Source organism: Atractosteus spatula, chromosome 22 (genome assembly GCF_055471065.1).
Source record: "Atractosteus spatula isolate fAtrSpa1 chromosome 22, fAtrSpa1.hap1, whole genome shotgun sequence".
Classification (NCBI taxonomy): Eukaryota; Metazoa; Chordata; class Actinopteri; order Semionotiformes; family Lepisosteidae; genus Atractosteus; species Atractosteus spatula.
In genome coordinates, this window is record NC_142727.1 from 1,249,139 (window position 1) to 1,269,157 (window position 20,019).

General features: G+C 48.8%; 3 protein-coding genes and 1 long non-coding RNA gene across 6 annotated transcripts in view; 2 read left to right on the forward strand and 2 right to left on the reverse strand.

The window, feature by feature from the left end:
* LOC148816425 (natural killer cells antigen CD94) overlaps positions 1-4,509 on the forward strand; it is a 27,270-nt gene extending 22,761 nt beyond the window's left edge. For all 3 annotated transcript variants that reach the window (XM_088939420.1, XM_088939418.1, XM_088939417.1), the window contains one exon: positions 1,773-4,509. In XM_088939420.1, the coding sequence (XP_088795546.1) occupies positions 1,773-1,926 (154 nt within the window). In that variant the 3' untranslated portion in view covers positions 1,927-4,509. The remainder of the gene's footprint in view (positions 1-1,772) is intronic.
* LOC148816426 (uncharacterized) lies at positions 4,450-11,307 on the reverse strand. Its single transcript, XM_088939421.1, has 4 exons — positions 11,148-11,307; positions 8,902-10,286; positions 7,361-8,185; positions 4,450-6,221 (listed from the first exon to the last, which is right to left on the reverse strand). Exons 2-3 carry the CDS (start codon positions 9,299-9,301, stop codon positions 8,028-8,030), a joined length of 558 nt encoding a protein of 185 aa, XP_088795547.1. The 5' UTR covers positions 9,302-10,286; positions 11,148-11,307; the 3' UTR covers positions 4,450-6,221; positions 7,361-8,027.
* Positions 11,308-12,312: 1,005 nt separating this feature from the next.
* LOC148816427 (uncharacterized) lies at positions 12,313-14,485 on the reverse strand. Its single transcript, XM_088940112.1, has 2 exons — positions 13,987-14,485; positions 12,313-13,021 (listed from the first exon to the last, which is right to left on the reverse strand). The coding sequence occupies exons 1-2, from the start codon at positions 14,431-14,433 to the stop codon at positions 12,509-12,511; spliced, it is 960 nt and encodes a 319-aa protein (XP_088796238.1). The 5' UTR covers positions 14,434-14,485; the 3' UTR covers positions 12,313-12,508.
* Positions 14,486-16,594: 2,109 nt separating this feature from the next.
* On the forward strand, positions 16,595-18,272 carry LOC148816428 (uncharacterized). Its single transcript, XR_016094675.1, has 2 exons — positions 16,595-16,708; positions 18,012-18,272. It is a non-coding gene; the product is annotated as an uncharacterized LOC148816428 (long non-coding RNA).
* Positions 18,273-20,019: the final 1,747 nt, after the last annotated feature.

The window sequence follows — 20,019 nt, forward strand, 5'->3', positions numbered from 1 at the left end:
GTATGGTCCCCCCCGTTTGCATGTCCTTCAGAGGCTCCAGTTTCTTCCCACAGTCCATCCAAGTAGGGAAATGTATTTCTGGGACGATCAAGCCCTGTCCAGTGTCTGCCCTGTCCAGGGTGTCCCTGTGTTTTGCATGCACTGCTGGCTTGGATAGGCTCTGGCTTTCCTGTGACCTGGTATTGGATTACGAGTTCAAGATGGATGGATTCTTTTTTTTAATCATGTGGGATTACTAGTAACTTAATGATAAAGGAGTGCCTACTTTTTACTGACCCTCAGTGTAGTGGACTGTTCAGCACCATGGACAGAGTCAGTGGATGGACATATTGGACAATGATAATTATACGGTAATAGTAACTGTTCAGGACCATGGACAGAGGCAGTGTGTCGAGGTCTTTGATAGGGATAAAGATACAGTAATAGTTACTTTTCAGCACCATGGACAGAGGCGTTGGCTGGAGATCGTCACCATGTTGTCCAGCAGCTATAACCACATAGTGTCTGGACCTCAGTTTTATGTCTCATCCGAAGGGCGGTGCCCTTTTTACAGTTCTGTGTCCCGTCAATATACTGGGGCATTAGGACCCACACAGACTGCAGAGTGAGCACCCCCTACTGGTCCCACTAACACCTCTTCCAGCAGCAACCTTGGCTTTCCCAGGAGTCTCCCAACCGGGGACTGGCCAGGCTCACACTGCTGAGCTCCAGAGCTGCAGGGGGATCTAGCTGCTGGTGAAGGTAAATTAGGAGGCTCTGCAAACACTGTAGAGGCAGCAAATGACACTGGAAAGGGTTTAGACCTGCGCAAACAGCAGCAGATGAGGTCAAAACCAGACAAGGGCAGGCGGGTAGTAAAAGAATAAAAGAATAAATCCGAAATGGGGAAGTGCTTGTGAAGAAGGGCTTATGAGCAGGACTGAAGTGTTTACATGGTGGTTAACAATCATCTGGACAAAGTGGGGAAGTGCTAAAGAAAGGTAAACAAACAGGGAGGCTATAGATCAGGATATTCTGTTCGCACCTGACAGGCTGGTATGTGTCATGAACCAAAGGTTCTTAAAGACAACCACAAATGCATTCACTTACACTGAAGTGCAAGACATGGGAGTCCTGGCTCCTGCGCTTGTGAAAAATCTGGAGCTTTTTTTATGGCCAGAGGTGCAGATCCTCATGCAGAGTAGCAGCGACTCTTGTTTTCTAACGGCGCGTTCTGCCGAAAGACCGTGGATTGATTTCTTAGGACTCGGCTTTCACTGTGGTCTTCTGTTCATGGCCTCCTAATAACCCCCCTCTCCGAACTGGCTTCATCACTGTATAAAAAGGGTTAGACAACTTTGGCAGCTTGTCTGTTCTGGGGGTCCAGCCCAGCTCTGTGTTGCTGTGTGCATCAAGACATCAAGAACAGGACTGTCTCCTGTATCCCACGCAGCTACACTGTATATAAGAGCTGGGAAACCCCAGCAGTGTGTTTGTCCTGCAGGACAGTCCCAGCGCTGTTACTGTGTAGATTGAGCTCAATCCAGACTGGATCTGCACAGGACTGTCTTCTATATCCCAGGTGTCTGTACTGTATAGAATGAATCTGCACATGATTCCTCTGCCTCCTCTTCCTCTGTTGAAGAGTTTCCCACAACAAGGCGAGGACTGCAGTCAGTCCGAAGGGCGACTCTGCTCAGTCATGTTGGTATAAATGGGTCGGCCTTTCTAAGGCTGGTGTGCCCTCTCTCATGCTGTGCTCTCTCTCTCTCTCTCTCTCTGGGCGCCTGCAGGTACTGGGCCAACGCAGAGACCCTCGCTGCTTCCAGAGAGAGCTGTGTGGCCCTGAAGGGCCGCGATGACAACAGGCACAACTGGAGCACCGCCAACTGCGAGTACAACGCCTTCCGGGTGTGTCGGCACACCCCCCGCCTGCCCAGCAACTAGGGGAGGGCGCGCGGGCGCGAGGGCAGGCTGGCGAACTGCTCCTCTGACTCTCTCCAGCTCCTGTCTGTCTGTGTGTGTCCAAGCGTCTGTTCCTCAGGTGGGAAGCACCTGCACTCTGCCCGGTGTGCCCCTTTCTCGCCCTCTGTCCGCCCCTCCAGTGGTGTGTCCCTGGTGGAGCTCCTCTGCTTGTCCTGCTGTCCGACTGCTTTGTTTTCCCCGCGATCCTGTGGCGGACAGTGTCCTGCCCCGTCTCTACGTGTCTAAACGGCTGTGTAGTCAATGTCTGTCCGGTCACGTGGCATCTGCTGTTCTGCGTTAGCAGTTCTGTTGCAGTTCTGACTGGCTGCCTCTGTTTCAGACTGTCCTCGGCCAACTAGACAACTGACCTGTCTGTACACATTTGACCGAGCAGGGCAGGGGAACGTGTCCTCGGCCATCCTGTACTCATAGGTGGAGGTACATGTGAACAAGAGGCGAATGAGGACAGAGCAGGTGTGGGCGTGGTCACCGTCTCCTCTGGGCTCATATTGAGGGTGTAGAGGGGATCCAGCTTGTTGAAGAATCCCCAATCCAGAACTCGGGGGTATACAAAGAATGTGAGTTTCTATTTCTGAAAATGATTTTGCCAGTACAAATTCCCACAGCCGAAGGACAGCAGATCATGGCCCTCCCTGTGAGTAACGTTACTCTGAAGGACAGCAGATCGTGCCCCTCCTTGTGAGTGACGTTACTCTGAAGGACAGCAGATCGTGCCCCTCCTTGTGAGTGATGTTACCCTGAAGGACAGCAGATCGTGCCCCTCCCTGTGAGTAACGTTACCCTGAAGGACAGCAGATCGTGCCCCTCCTTGTGAGTGATGTTACCCTGAAGGACAGCAGATCGTGCCCCTCCCTGTGAGTAACGTTACCCTGAAGGACAGCAGATCGTGCCCCTCCTTGTGAGTGACGTTACTCTGAAGGACAGCAGATTGTGCCCCTCCTTGTGAATGATGTTACCCCGAAGGACAGCAGATCGTGCCCCTCCCTGTGAGTAACGTTACCCTGAAGGACAGCAGATCATGCCCCTCCCTTTGAGTAACGTTACCCTGAAGGACAGCAGATCATGCCCCTCCTTGTGAGTGACGTTACTCTGAAGGACAGCAGATCGTGCCCCTCCTTGTGAGTGATGTTACTCCTGAAAGACAGCAGATTGAGGTGCTCCTAGTAGTTACCTGGAAGGATTGTAGAACAGAAGAGTCTAGATAGTGAGTGGAAGCCCATCTGAACTGGGGAAGGGGAGAAAGATGAGAGTCCCCAGCTGGGTGAACTGTGGTCAGTCTTTCTGCTTGTGTGTTCCTTGTCAATCTCCTTGTCTGCCCTGTGTCCGCTTCTGTGCTGTGCTTTGGTCTCTTCATCTGCTTTTCTCTCTCTTTCTACATTTGTCAGTCCAGCTTTGCATCTCTGTTCTGGTGGCGTGGTGTTAGAAGGTGCAAGCAGAGACTACATCTCCCATGAGCCTGTGTCCTCGCCATCCTATGGCCAGCTGGGATTCACCTTGTCCCCAAGCACCTTAGGAGCTGTGGTATCTCAACGGAGGGACACAGACTTCATATCCCATGGGGCCTTGCACTCCCAGCTCCATAGAAGCCGATGAGTGAGGAATACTAACGCATTTTGGAAGTTGTAGTTTTTGTTTTGCATGAAAGTGCCTTGAAAGCAAAAAGAGAACTTACAGTAATGAAATCCTAATGAATAAAGTTTCACTTTATACTGCTCAAATCTCAGCACTTATCAACAATTATCAAATCTCAGCACTTACACAGTAATACAAACAATAGATCTTTGTCTGCTCACTGCCATTACAAAACTGATTTTTTAAGAAAATGCTTAATGTACTGGGTTATGATCTTAACATTTTGTGATTTGATAATAGGTGTTAAAACTTTTACTAAACTTCAGTGTAAGAAAATTGAAGGACTTCATTTCCCATGAGGCCTTTCGCAGGTTTGCCTTGAAGGATGAAGTGCACTATGGGTATTGCTGTTTTTTCTTGAAAGAGAATGATCATTGAATATGAAATAAGAGGCGTTGAATTTTTTATAGTGTTTCTGCCAAAATTTAACCACTATGTCAAAGTGACTGTTTTTTTTTCAAATTAGCATCTTTGCTATGTTTGTCATAATAAATGACCATCTTCATTAAATTGACCTTTGCGTCATGTGCACTGTGGGAAGTATAGTCTGCACGTCTCTGCACTTATCTCCCAGACCTGATCTAAAAAGGGAAATGAGATTTGCGCTGTTGCATGTCCCATGAGGCCTTGCTTTGTAGTCCTTAAAGGTCAACTTCCAGACACACCATGGGAGTTGTAGTTTTAAAACCTGTGATGATTACAGAGGCAAGCCATGAGCACAAAGGGAAACCGTTCACTATTCTGAGGATGTAATCGCAGCATATTAACCAAACTAATAAAAACACACTTTGCAGATTCACAGTGGCATAATCAGTTTGGAGCGTTTTCTTTCAAATGAGTATCTTATCGTGGTGATTTACTCTTTATTATGTATTGACATTTACAGATCAATAAATTCATCAGTAAAAGGCAGCCGTGTGCATTGCATTCTTCTTTACTCCCCAGCTGAGTCCGTGTCCTTCTCTCCCTGGGTCTCCTGCAGGGGGCGGTAGAGGTGTCTGTCGTTCAGTGCCGGTCCTCTCTGTCTTTCAGTCTGGGAATTATGAAAGGTGTTGTTCACAGACAGAGGCTCGAAAAGGACTTGGATCCAGTATGGCGCTGTCAGACCCAGGTCCTGGCGGGCCCCGAATCTTCTGTTTTTTGTTCAGATCTGAGCTGTGCATTACATAGCCGGGTGTAATTAATCGATTGCTTAATTGTGCTTCACCCGTCATACTCCTTGCTATTTGAAAAGTACTCAGACATTTAAGTGGGGGGGGGGGGGAGGTCTGAGTCCATCTGTCCTCTAACTTCAGGGTCACGGGGGAGCTGGAGTCTGTCCCAGCAAGCAAGGGGCTCAAGGCAGGGTCCATCCTGGGCAGGACACCAGGTCATCACAGGGCAGACACACAAAGATGGGGGAGAACATGCAAACTCCACAGAGACAGCACCCCCCAGAGCCAGAATGGAACTCAGGGGGCCCCACTGCACACAACACAGCCATGCAGCCATGCTAGCCCCTACGCCAATGTGCTGCCTGGGCTTAGAGTCATGGACTAAAAAGGGCCTAAACACCCTGGACGTGGTCACCCTGGACCCGGGTGGTCCAGTCAGTGGCTGAAGCCAGATTGTGTTTCTACTGCTCCTTGGTGCCTCTTCCGTGTCCTGCTGTTGTCATCTTTATGAGCCTCCCTTTGCTCTTTCACTTGAGATCCCACTGTCCACATCTTGCTCTGTGCTGGACAGCGAACTCAAGAAATCGCAGCTCTCGTGTCGCTGCTTGATGTGGACAAGACCAGCCTTCTTGCTTGATGCCTTAAATACAAGCATAAATATGGCGTAGGGGAGCGTCAATACCTCTAAACTCTCTCCCCATCCCGCCTGCAGCCCTGCCTCGGCTCCAAGAGATCCAGATCACCTGGAAAAGCACTGCTGGCACCCGCCCACTAGAGGGCAGCACTCGCCATTCTTTTCACTGACTCGAAAGCACAGCGAAGGAGAATTGACCGCAGAAACGCTGCTTCAGCTGTTTTGTTAAAGCAACAGCAAAAGGTGTTATGAGTTTTTACAAGCCTGCAAAGAAAGAGCCCAAGGTTTGTTGAAACGGGAAATGACTATAAAATGAACATCTGAAAACTCAAATCTGAGGTCGCTGCCTGCTTATTCCACATGAATGCCAACTCTTTCAGAAGCCATTCAGCACATTAGGAAAGTTGTGCTTCATAGTTCTTGTGGCCTGGGCAGCCCCATGCACGACGTCTGATTGGGAGAGGGGAGGATAGTTCCTGAAGTCGTTGGATCCGTTCCTCAGCGGGGGCTGTTGGAGTCTCAGAGCTCTTGGGGAGCTGTCCTGGGGTCAGTGTTTGCTCACTCTTCTGCGTCCAGCAGGGTGAAACCTCGGGAGCAGAGGACACAGCCTCGCACTGGTAGTCACTTGTACACTCTCAGTCCCTCACAGTCACTCTTTTTTTCTCCGCATCTCACACCACTGGCGGGGGATCGTTCTGTGATCAGTAAAGTGAGCCCCCCCCTCACAGATCCACACATATTCCTTGTTGCAGTCCGCAGGATGGAAAAGGAGGTCAGAGTCACTCCAGTATCCTTGGGCACAATTCCCTCTCAGAATGTTGTTGATAATTGTGCCCCTACGAGAGAGGAGATGAGCAGAGTTACTGAGTCATTCCGATCACACGGTGCCTACAGCGCCACCTTGAGGCCACCTCTCCCTCTGCAGCTCACTGACAAAATACATCTGACACTGACAAGAACCATCATATTATTAGACACCTGTTTATGCAGTGATTCAGTGAGACTCTAATGGATCAATCATTCACAGAAATGGCCTGGACTGAACTCCAAATAATGGTCTAATAAGCTGGAGTTAAGCCAAAATGAAGTGACTATAATATCATACCTCAAAAACAAGACAAAAAACATTAAGAACATCTGTTTTTTCCAAAAATGGAGTGCTAGCTTCTTATATTTTCAATTTCTTAAAATATATAATATTGTAGGAGAACTAAGTAATGGAAGATAAGTGTCTTTAGTCTGTTGTGATAAAGGGATGAAGTAAGTCACCCAGACACAAGAGGGCACTGTGCGGACAGACCACCAGCTTCCATTCAAGATTGAACCAGAGTCCCAATAAACTCTAGTTAGAATTAGTTAGAACTTGAATGTGGTTTTAGTGTGTAAAGCTGGCGTGTGTGAAGTTAACTCAAACATGGTTTGAAACACCAACAAATGAGTGTCTACAGCTGTTTCCAAGCCCTTGTCATAACCACTGCTGGGAAATAGAGGTTAGTATGTGTTTTATTTTTCTTGCAACAAATAGGTAAATAGAAATGGGTTAATAGAAATCTACAAATACAGATTGCAGGTCTTGTGATGGTATCTCGCCACACTAAGTCTAAGGTACTAAGTCTCTTTAGTCTGAAGGCAGTGTCTCACACTGACAGGCTGAAGGAACTGAGTCTCTTTAGTCTGAAGGGGGTGTCCCACACTGACAAGCTGGATGAACTGAGTCTCTTTAGTCTGAAGGGAGTGTCCCACACTGACAGGCTGGAGGAACCGAGTCTCTTTAGTCTGAAGGGAGTGTCCCACACTGACAGGCTGGAGGAACTGTTTCTCTGATCAACCCATTGGATGCCCTGAGAATCAACAGACACTGGGCCAGAAAGACCACATCCAAGAGATCCAAGACATCTGGAGTTAATTTCCATCTTCAATGGCAAAGACTGAACAGCTGGCAGGAAAGGTCTATCTGACCTTGCAGCACACTTACACTTCCCTGTTCAGAGTTCCTCCTTCAACCCATTTCCAACTGGATGAGGTCTTCTCCCGACTCAGGCCGATCCAGTAACTAACAGGATTAACAAGACCCCTCAGGACCTCCTGCAGAGAGAGACAGAGCAGGTCAGCTCACCCTGGACCCCACCAGTCAGTCCAGCTGGACCCCAGGTCACCCTTCATCTGGGAGAGTGGAGATCTCACTGTCCTGACCTGGGAGTGTGGCAATCTCACTGTCCTGACCCTGGGAGTGTGGGGATCTCACTGTCCTGACCCTGGGAGAGTGGAGATCTCACTGCCCTGATCCTGGGAGTGTGGAGATCTCACTGTCCTGATCCTGGGAGTGTGTCAATCTCACTGTCCTGACCCTGGGAGTGTGGGGATCTCACTGTCCTGAACCTGGGAGAGTGGAGATCTCACTGTCCTGACCCTGGGAGAGTGGAGATCTCACCGTCCTGACCCTGGGAGTGTGGAGATCTAACTGCCCTGATCCTGGGAGTGTGGAGATCTCACTGTCCTGAACCTGGGAGTGTGGAGATCTCACTGCCCTGATCCTGGGACTGTGGACATCACTGTCTTGACCCTGGGAGTGTGGAGATCATTGTCCTGTTCCTGTTAAAAACTAGACAAAAATATCATTTTCTTGCCCCTGTCTGTCTGACTCATCTCAACAGTTCTCTCTTGTCATTGACTGTCACCAGCTGAGCTCCCAACAATGAACAGAACTGACTCGCAGACTCCCAGGATCTCTGGTGTGTAGAGATGTAGTAACATCTTCCACTGTCTCCCTCCCTCCATCCCTCTGGGCAGCACTGCTCCTCTGTACAGACAGACACACAGGAAATCACCCAGATTAATACATCATGGGAGTATCAAGGATTCATCATGACTTTCTTCTGTACAGATATCTTACAGACAAGACCAACAAATTCACAGACGTCGATATTCAAAATAAATCTCTTTTAACTTGATAGAAACAAGCCCCAAACAGCCAGGAGGACTGCAGAATGAGAGCGTGGAGCTCATTTGCTCATAACGCAGACATCAAGATACCTAGCAGAAACGCTGCAAAGTTCTGAGGTCTTATGATGTGAAAGCTCATGTGAAGTATTTACACAGAATACAGCCTGTTTTTTTAAGGTGTTATGTCCACACAGTGTCTTCTCCCTACTCACCACTGCTATTAAAGGATTTTGGAAAAGGCTCATGTGCTTACAGTGAGAAATGGACAAGATCTGACTCAAGATCCTGTTTTTCGATCACTGTGATGAAGTCAAACACGAACCAGAGGACGCGAGAGGTAAGTACTGCTATGCATCTAAAACCAAGAACACTTCTTCGCCCATTGGATTATGGGAGTCTGGAACAAGCTGCCCAGCCATTTTGCTGAAGCTGATAGTCTGGCTTATTTCAAGAACCAACTGCATGACTGGATGATCACTGAACTACTGACTGTCTCATGGGCTGCGTGGGTCGACTAACCTCCTCACCCCCTGTCAAGGGACTCCCCTCTCTCCTGTACGATCACTCACTTACTTCTGCCCCTAGTGGAAGGATCGATGCAGAAGAATGACATCAGCTCCTTCCTGCGTCTCTCTGCTTCATCCCTCAGCCTTTCTGCTTTGTCCAGCTGTCTTACTGCTTCATCCCTCCGCCTTTCTGCTTCGTCCAGCTGTCTCACCGTTTCATTCCTCCGCCTTTCTGCTTCGTCCAGCTGTCTCACTGCTTCATTCCTCCGCCTTTCTGCTTCGTCCAGCTGTCTCACTGCTTCATTCCTCCGCCTTTCTGCTTTGTCCAGCTGTCTCACCGTTTCATTCCTCCGCCTTTCTACTTCGTCCAGCTGTCTCACCGTTTCATTCCTCAGCCTTTCTGCTTCGTCCAGCTGTCTCACCATTTCATTCCTCAGCCTTTCTACTTCGTCCAGCTGTCTCACCATTTCATTCCTCTGTCTCTCAGTTTCATCCCTGTATCTCTCAGCGTAATTCTGGAGCTTCTTCGCTTCTTCCCCTAGTTTCTCCAGCTTTGTTCCTGCCTCCTCCAGCTTCGTCTTGGCTCCCTTCAGTTGCTTCTCCTTTCTTGCCCCTGCAGGTCACACCCCTGGGAAGTCACGTCAAGACATTGAACTGTCTCTCCCTCTGCGCTATGGGGAACTCGAGGTGTTGGCGACAGGTAAGGACAGCTCACAGAAGTGATTAAATCTAGGTCATTTTTCAGGGTATATAATCTTGGATATTCCAGGATGGATTGTTTCTGGATTCGGGCAGACAACTGTATTCATTTTAAAGAGGAATTCTAAAAGGCAGAATATCTGGTCTGTTCGCCAATCAAAGGGTTGGATATCTTCTGATACTGATGAGATCAGGAGTCTCCAGCCCTGCACCAATCCGTCACCGGTTTCTAAAAATATAGACCTATTCCATTGTGATCAATAAAAGAAGCAATTTGTTAAATTAAGTAATTTAAAGATAATTTAGGACTAAGACCAAACTGCCCTAATCGTAGCACTTGCTTGGTTCTTTAATATCTTACCAGGTACCTATAACTAACTGGACTGGGGCTCTCCGGGACCAGTATTGGAGGCCCCTGTAGTAACAGGAGTGGGGCTCTCCGGGACCAGGGCTGGGGAACACAGATCTCTTAGAATTGCTACAGTATGAACAGGTTTATCATTGCCGTTGGTATTTAGTAAATTAATTCCTAAAAAAAACAAACAACTATTCGTTTCAAATTACAGTGTAGTGGGGAGGTAAAAATTGCTAGACTACTCTCACACACTCACAGTGTTATCTGTTGTTCATACAGATAGGGACTATTACATTAGAAACTATGTGACTTACAGTCTATCACCAGGACAATAAGTGTGATCAAGACTACACACACTATGACTCCTAGGACATGGATGGTAAATTTTCTGCACCAGGCTGGAGGAAGAGAGAGAGAAAGGGAGATGAATACACACATATTTCCTGCTATACAGTCAGTGGTCATGGCACTGGGATTGAGAGAAAAAGGGACAATAAGACACAGTGCTCTTGATTTCAGTTTGAACCTCAAACATCGTCCTCCTCATCACCCAGTATGACCACGAGCAAGTGGAGTCTTTATCGATTATTGTGATTAAATAACAGAAGTGGAAACACGAATGTTATAATCACAACTGGTTATCCTAAAACTTTTTCAAGCAACATTAACAGCTATATGTCATATTTATACACTCTGTTCATTATTACTCACAACAATAAGAAGGCTTCAGCACGTTCAGTGTTCATGCAGCAGACAGACAGTGTCACAGTGCAGCAGACAGTGTCACAGTGTTCCAGTGCAGCAGACAGACAGTATCACAGTGCAGCAGACAGACAGCATCACAGTGTTCCAGTGCAGCAGACAGACAGTATCACAGTGCTCCAGTGCAGCAGGCAGTATCACAGTGTTACAGTGCAGCAGACAGACAGTATCACAGTGTTACAGTGCAGCAGACAGACAGTCTCACAGTGTTACAGTGCAGCAGACAGACAGTGTCACAGTGTTCCAGTGCAGCAGACAGACAGTATCTCAGTGTTCCAGTGCAGCAGACAGACAGTATCACAGTGCTCCAGTGCAGCAGGCAGTATCACAGTGTTACAGTGCAGCAGACAGACAGTATCACAGTGTTCCAGTGCAGCAGACAGACAGTATCACAGTGTTCCAGTGCAGCAGGCAGTATCACAGTGTTACAGTGCAGCAGACAGACAGTATCACAGTGTTCCAGTGCAGCAGACAGACAGTACATTGGCTTTACGCACTGTGAGGTTGTCCTGGCTTCGCTGGATGTGGGCTCTCTTTCCGTCCTGGGACTGTGGAAATTCCTTTGCTAGTGTAGATGATATCTTCAGCCATGTTCCCCGTCTCTCAGTCCCTTTCTTTCTCCTCTGCTCCCCGTTCATATCTGCCCCACTGCAGAGAGAGAAAGAGTGACTCATCCGCATGTAATCTGCAATCAACAGAGCAGGGAGACTTCCCAGAAACACAGGAAGGGCACGGACTAGTACTGAGAAGGAAGGGAAGGTTTGGGCTGCAGCTGTACCCTGTCACTGTTTCTGCGAATTGAATAACATTTTGGAGAGTGTAAAATCATCACCAGAAGACAATGGAGATGAGTGGACAGGAAATTATGCAGTCAGTGATACAGAATCCAATTCTCGAGCATGGAAGGGGTTTCAGAACAGGATCTGAAAGTGCTGACTGATCATTCCCCAGCCGTGGAGAGACAGATCGGAGATCACGATCCGCCTGAGTGATCGGCCCCTCGTTTTTGGGAAGTGCCGGGAAGTCAGAGTCCGACGATCACTAGTGATGGGTGGATGTCAAACCTTTTATGGAGTTGAGTTCTTAATCTCCCAGATTCAGGCTGATGAAGGTTACGGATGAAGGGTTAAAAGTTACTTTGCAGATAGTAGCAGGACTCACAGTCGGCTGTTATGCCTCGACGATATTGTGTCAAAGAGCTCCGAAGAGAGAGCAGTACTTCAGTGTCTCCTCTGTCTCCACCATTGAGGTCGGTTCCAAGCTGCCCTGAGTACTTGGACAAGGATGCTGTAGCCCCAACCCTAACCAAGACTCTGACTCTAGCCCTCAACCTAACTCTGACTCTATCTCCAAAAACCATTTCCCTGGAATAACCACTGATACTTGTGTGATGGTCTAAAGTGGTCAGGGAGGCGCTAGCTGTGAATGATGGTCACGTGACAGTCATTCATAATCTATCTTAGCTATGCCACCCCACGCCCTGTCTACTGCTCTGTACTGCCCCAGTGGGAAGAGATCAACAGGTGTCCCTTTGCCCTGAGGCCAGAAGGACTTTGGAATGACCCGATCTGCTCGGGGCAGGTTCACTCTCTGATAAGATCAAACATACGGAGAACAGAGACACTGACGCGCACACTTCAGCAGGCATGAATTTATTGGTGGCAGATTATGAAGCTTTACATTTCCTGTAACATGGAAATTCATATGTATACTTATACGCAATGTAATATATATATAGATGATTATCACGGATTTCTGAACTGTAATGATTACTGTCAGCTGGGAAGGAAACGCATTCCAGTAACTGGGAACCGCTGTACAATCCCAGGGAGATACAGACAGAACTGGGGAGGGGACATCACTGCAGATAGAAGATCTCTCCTTCTCTGATCAGAGCGTCCACATTTCGTTCGGTGTTGATGAAGAACTCTTTCATCCTCTTGATATCGGTGTGTCTCTCCATCATGATCTTAATGTGGCGGTTCAGGACCTCCCCCTGGCATTGTCCGTTGACGGGCGCCATGGGGACAGTCTTTCCTGACTCCTTGTCCCGAAACCTATATAAGCAATAGGACCCGGCCCCCTCCATGGCTCCGAGTACGAGGTCACAGTCCAGCACGATGGTTTCGCGCTTCTTCCTGGAGTACGCGTGCAGGATGCCGTCCAGGTCTCTCTGGTAGCTCTGCAAGGTGGTGCGGGCGGCGCTGCGGTACGCATCATCAAAGCGCGCCAGGTAGATGAGCATGCCGGAGTGCAGGGCGGCCCCGTTGGCCCAGGTCTTCACGGCCCTGGAGTTGACGTGGGCGTCGTGCACCATGGAGTTCTTCACCGACACCAGCTGATCGAAGATCTGGGACTCGTAGCTCTGCACCTGTTCACACAGAGAGGGGAGGGAGGGCAGAGAAAGAGACACAGTGATGCAGGGTACAGTCACAGATAGAGGGCAGACAGTGAAAAACTGTTTCTACTCATTTCAGGTGTTACATAGTAGAAGGTGGAGAGAAATTACCATTCATTCTTGCACAGAATTAGGCTTCAGGTCTCCTCCCACACACGTAGGTGTAACGTTTTTTAGGACTTGGTAGCATGGAACCGACGGGCTCGTGCAGCACTGAGAACTCTTATTTAGAGTAATTCAACTCAAGCTTTATTGACCCCTAGGGGAAATTTGTTTTACGGCACAGTCAGGCACAACACAATGACAAATACACATCATCAAAAGGGAAGAGAACACAGAAGGGTTACAGGAGAAAAGAAACAAGAGCATCATTGTTTCTTAGTAACAGTAACAGCAGCATTCTCACCTGCGTCTGCATATCATTCACTGATAAATAGTGGGACTTTAAATCTGAACCAAGCTGAAACACAGCTCTGCTCATGATATTAGAAATGATGCACAGAAAGGTTGCTTTGTGAGACTTAGGCGTGACTGCTGCAGTTACAATTCAGATTTGTGTAAGTGTTCAATAAGCTTACAGATACCTGCACAGGAATCACTGATCACCTCCGTCACAGTAATCAATACCTACACAGTAATCACTGATCACCTCTGTCACAGACACCAGCACAGTAATCAATGCTAACTTCTGTCACAGACACCTGCACAGTAATCACTGATCACCTCTATCACAGACACCTGCACAGTAATCACTGATCACCTCTGTCACAGACACCAGCACAGTAATCAATGCTAACTTCTGTCACAGACACCTGCACAGTAATCACTGATCACCTCCTTCCAAAAACAGACATTTATTTGGTCCAGAGACATCAACTGGTGATGTCACCGATGGGATAGAACTGCCGGACTCGGCTCTAGAAAGACCTCTTCCTCACCTGCTGGCGTAGGTGGTCTGTGTTGCCAGCGAACCTCATAAACTGCCGGTAGAAGCTCTCCGCCAGGTTGCTCAGCCTGGACACCTTCTCCTCGGCGAAGACCTCCCGCAGCTGCTGCTGGACGTTGACACTCTGCTTCCCGGCGCTGGTCACCGCGTCCAGGATGATCGAGAGGAACAGGGCCACCACGCCGGCAGCTTGGGGGATGGCGGTTACCCCCCCGAGGGTGGTGACGGCCGCCGAGACGTACTTCCCCGCGTTTCCCACCAGCGCCGCCTTGATGTTCTCATGGTGGTTCACCAGGGCAGCGTGGGAGCCGACCCCCAGGTAGACCTGCATGTTCTCGCTCAGACCCACATCGGGCAAGGCGGAGTTGTCCGATACCCAGGTGAAGAGGTCATTCGCTGTGGTGTCCACGTAATTCTGTGTGCACTGGTTGCCTCCCATGTCTGGAGAAACAAACACCTGGACAAGCGGGACAGGCTGAGGGAAAACGTGCTGCGGCTCCTCTCTCTTTCACTGCAGAGCATAAATAGCGAGATGGCCCATCAGCCAGTCTGTCTCCACTCCCCCTCTCCCTCCCCCTCCTCCTCCCCTTGTCTGACTTTTTAGGGTGCATGACCATCTGTCGAACAGTCAACGTGTCCATATTGATGTCTCTCCTCCTCCTTGCTCGCTATCAGGCAAACACTCCTCTGTGCACACACACACACACACACACACACTTCTACACCCACACACTGACACGCACATACAGACACACTTGTCCTCACTGGCACGCAGTGTAACCGTGTGGTTTCATGGGGCCAGACAGTGATGGGAATATGACCAGCGGTCTGCCCTCCCAGTGAAGTGACTTTCCAAGGCCCTGATCCTGATTGTCCTCCCAGGAGGAAGAAAGATGCCTCTTCATCCTCTTTTGAGCTATGAGTCCTGAGCCTTCACAACCAATACACTCCTGTGGCTACAGTACAGTATATCACAGAAACTAGACTTCGATACTATTCTAGAGAACAACACAATCTGAACTACACTACAGAGGTATATGACAGAATGTGCACTATACTACAGGACAGTTTCTGTAACTGTATTTCTTGGTGATTTTTTTAATTAGACAGTGATGCATGTTTTTTTGTCAGCAGTGTTAGAATCAAGCTCAGCTGCTGTTTTCCCGTGTCTCTGATTTGGTTTCTGAATGAAATAGAGACTCTGTTTTTTTGTTATCTTGCATGCTTCTTTCTCTTGTGTTTCAGCAGAGACTGCCCAGCACTTCCAGTGGGTGACGTGCAAGGCCCTGCTTTTCAGAAACTGGTAGAAATGGTAAAGGCAGGTCTTTCGGTTACATTTCACACATCTAGACTGAAACTGAAAACAAAGCTTTATCTGTGTGCAGAGCCAGACTGTGTCTCAGGCTGTGACAGAGTGAACCCCAGGGGTACCTGTGTGCAGAGCCCTCACTGTGTGTCTCTCAGGCTGGAAGGTCACAGCGATTTCTCTCATCTCTTCTTAAAATCTCCACCTCACCAACAGCTTCCTGTCAAAACCTCCACAGTGATCTGTGACACAAGGACACTGGCACAGAAAATACAAATCTGCAAATATTGATCCCATCCTCCTTCTAGAGGTGACTGACACACTGGAGATAAACCACGTGCTCATTGCATAACGTTCCAGCTGCTGAACCTGCACTTTCAGGGCTCTGGTGTTTGTTTGAGCTCAGGTCTGCTTTATCTCTGAATCTACCCCCTTTGAAATCCAATGGGTCAGAGTCTCTTCAGGGCTTTAGAAGTGGGTGGATTCCTGTACTGTGTTTATACTGTATGTAATAATTTACACAGGAAAATCACAGGTCTCCAGTGTGTGCAGAAAGCTCGCAGGACTCTGTTTTCTGGTCACTGTCACTGTTAGTGTGCATCCTGGCCTGGCTGTGCTATGGGGATGTTCTGTGTGCTCCAGTGGGCTTCAGTGTGCTCCAATGTGCTCCTGTGAGCTTCCGTGTGCTTCAGTGTGCTCTAGTGTGCTCCCATGTGCTCCAGTGTGCTCCTGTGTGCTCCATTGCAGACCAGTGTGCTCCAGTGTGATGCAATGTGCTCCAGTGTGCTCCCATATGCTCCTGTGAGTTCCCATGTGCTCCAGAGTGCTCTGTGTGCTCCTGTATGCTCCAGTGCAGACCAGTGTGCTCCAGTGTGATGCAATGTGCTCCAGTGTGCTCCAGTGTGCTCCTGTGTGCTCCAGTGCAGACCAGTGTGCTCCAGTGTGATGCAATGTGCTCCAGTGTGCTCCAGTGTGCTCCTGTGTGCTCCAGTGCAGACCAGTGTGCTCCAGTGTGATGCAATGTGCTCCAGTGTGCTCCTGTGTGCTCCAGTGCAGACCAGTGTGCTCCAGTGTGATGCAGTGTGCTCCTGTGTGCTCCAGTGTGCTCCTGTGAGCTCCCATGTCCCAGCCTGAGGAACAGCCTGTCCTGCCCATAATCACGGTTTGAATGATTTCTCCAGTTGTACAATCCAGCACCATCTATTCCCTGGAACCCCGACTCGCCCGTGGTAGAATGTGGGGTGCGGTGCACGCCCGACTGTGTCCCCTAGATGGCGCAGAGTCATCGCTCGCCTCTCCAGCTGATTTCAGATAAAATGGTGGATGTTTTAGAACAAAAAAGGGGCCTGCGTGGTGTTTTGGAAATGTTCCTCACTGCCTGCGTAGCGAGAGTTTGAAAGTCCGTCCGGTACGTAAACCTCTTAACTGTATTTGATCGATAAACAGAGAGTTGTATAATCGAAGTACAGAGGATGTAGTCCCCAGTGTTGGAATATAATCCGATGTTAATTTGCACGTTTTAAAACACAAGAGTTTCTTCCTGGTTTATTCTCTGTGTGTTATTCTCTTTTTTAAAAGGATCATGCGTCTCAGCGCGGAGGCTGGTTTCTCGGTCTCAGTACATGATACAGTGAGCATTTTAAAATACTGTTTAAACTAAAGACGTCTGTGCTGCTTGTGAGATACAGGTGCGCGTTCTTCTGTCGTGCTGAGGTCGTGAAACGTTGTTAACGTATTACTATACTGATTCTTTTGCGCTCCGTTACTAAATGAGAGGAATTCGCTGAACTCGTGATTAAAACGCGTCTGTATTTCCTGCTTCTGCATATTTATAGATTTTTTTTGGCACCCAGCGGAAATAACTTGTCTTCGTCAGGATTCACGCTGCTCGAACAATGTCCTCTTTATTGAGACGTGATTTACTCAATTGATCAATTGCTTAAACAAGGGTTTTTGATCTTTGCATTTAGATTGCATTTAGGTTAGAGACCCCCCTGTAGTGGAGTTGGGGTATCAGGATTGAGGATTAGATAGTGACGTTCAGCTCAGACTGGTGGTCTTGTCCACTGGCTCCTGTTCCAGTGAAGAGCAGTAGAAGAACTGTCTCCAGTCAAGTTCACGTTTATTGTCATTATTCTCATACACAGGTATATGGTATAACGAAATGCTATTTAGCTAGCTCTCAGACGGTAAGCAGTGCAAAAACAAAACAAAACAATAATACAATTGTATAGGAAAAGAAAGACAGAGACAACAGGCAGTGTGCAAAACAACAACAGATGTGCAAAATCCTACATCAACAGAAGCAAGTAAAGGATAGAAAATTATGGGGAGTGAGCTTCTTGACATGTGAGGTGGAGGTAGATTTCAATATGTGTTTGAGTTTTGATAAAGAGAGGAGGCACTGTGAGGGTTCAGATCGTAGGTGAGAGAGGCTGGGAGTTGAATACTTTGATAGTGTGGGGGTAAACACTGTCTCTGAGTCTGGTAGTCCTGACTTACACCCTGTCTCAGCTAAACCGCTTCAGTATTTGAGGTTTTCATATTTGATTTGTCTCAGGTTGTCTGTTCTTATAAGATCCTACTCTGAAATGCAATAGGAGATGATATCTGTGGTGAGATGATACAGGCTGAAAGGCAACCGTGCTGCTGTGCTCTTGGACATGTCTCTCGTCTGCTCTGGCTGATGTTGGGTTTTGTTTTCTTCTCAGGGGTGGCCAGTGAAGGGTCCTGCGCTCCGCCTCAGGGGTGGCCAGTGAAGGATCCTGCGCTCCGCCTCAGGGGTGGCCAGTGAAGGGTCCTGCGCGCCGCCTCAGGGGTGGCCAGTGAAGGGTCCTGCGCTCCGCCTCAGGGGTGGCCAGTGATCTCGGCCCACTGCTGTTTGCACGCAGGTTGTGCTCTCACTCTTTCGCTCTATCGAGGTGTTAAACTAGTGTGTGTGTGCCGGTTTCATGCAATAAAACACTGTTTCTGATCTTCTGAGTCTCGTGTGTTTGTTGACTGCACTGTCCCCCCCAGGGTGGGACCTGGGCTGGACTCCTCATGGCGAAGCTGCAGCCTTTTGTATCGCTGAGAGAGCTCTGGGCTACTGCTCAAATTCACTGATACCTTCTAAGAACCACAGTTAGCATAAATAGAATTTCATTGTATGTATATATAAAAATAAGTGCACAAAACGTACAGTATGTGATAGCCCTGTAAATATATAGATATATTTTGAACATATTTTATGTTTTCTACATTTTTCACACAGAAGCAGAATTGGATCTCCTAGCATGAAATCTCCACCTTTATTTCAGAAAGTGGTTGTTTTAGGAAAGTGCTTCACACGCTGTTTTACACGAGTCAGTGGCAGGAGCATAGTGAACCCTGAGCCCGCAGGGGGTCGCTCGGAGCTCCCGGCCCACCTGCCGGCCGCCGGAGAAATGAATCCCAGTTTGAAGCAGGTTTCTGAGGTGGCGCGGTGGCTCGTCAGGTAGAGTGGGGGACTGCGAGCCGTGAGGAACCGGGTTCGCGTCCCGGGAGGCTTGAGAGTCTGGGGTCAAGACCATGGAATGGCCTTTTATAAAACCCGACACACAGTAAAGGAGCAGAGATCCTACTTTTAGAATTGCGAGAGGAGGAGGGATACCTTTAAATTTTTTGGGATTTTTTTCGTTTACCGAAATTGTGCCAGATAAGTATGACCGCGGAGTTACGCCAGATTTGGCAGGAAGTATAGCTCACTCGGCTAAACCCCGACTCCTCCACATCTCCACCCCGGAGCCCCGGGTTCGAGACCCGCCGGCTCGGCCGATATTTTTCTCTCGAGCTGAACTTGCGCTCTTCTGATTGGCTGCTCTTACCCCCACCTCTTCCACACGCCGATTGGACACCATTAACACTGAACCCCGCCCATCACCACAGCCACACCCCCTGTTTCAGTCACCATGGTGACGGGACGCGTTCCCTCAGCAGCGCGGAGCGTCATCCTTCACCTACCGGGCTGCGAGTGTCCTCGGGCGGCGGGGCTGTAATCGAGGCCGGGGATGGAGGCTGCAGTCTAGGCCGCAGACCAGCGGCTCCCGACTCCCCGACCACGACAGCCCGGTGCCCTGAGGCAGTAGCGCTGCGAGCCGCTTGGTGTGGCTGCTCACAGGGGGACCCGATTCACGGTTCTCTACACCCCTGTACCCCACCCTCCCCCCGACCCCAGAATAATCAATTAACCAATTAACACTCAGCAGTTTATTACAGCAAATAAGGATATAAAGCATAAAACAATTACAAAATACAGCAGTGTTATTATACAGGTATCCACACAGTCCCCGGTGTCTCTTAATTTTCTACCTTTATTGTCCTTTTCGCGCTCATCAGGGGGTTCACGTTATAAATAGGGGCGGGTCTGTGCTCCAGGCCCGTGCAGGCTGGGGTCCCGGCCAGAGGGAGGGGAGGCGGGGGGACTCCGGCGGCTCGCTGGCTGGGAGAGAGGCGGCTGGTACCCCGCTGCTCTCCCGGTACAGGCGCTTTGCTCGGCTGCCGGAAAAAAACAAAATGCATTAAAATTTCTTACAGATTTTGTTGAATCCAGCAACATTTTCTACGAAAAATGGATTTTAAATGTTTTAACTCTCTCGCTTTAACCTTTACAGCAGGACAGCCGGCGTTTCGAGAGCAAGGTAAGCGGTTTCTCTCTCTCTCCTCACACCGGGGGTTTCGGTTTTCACACCGGGTCTCACA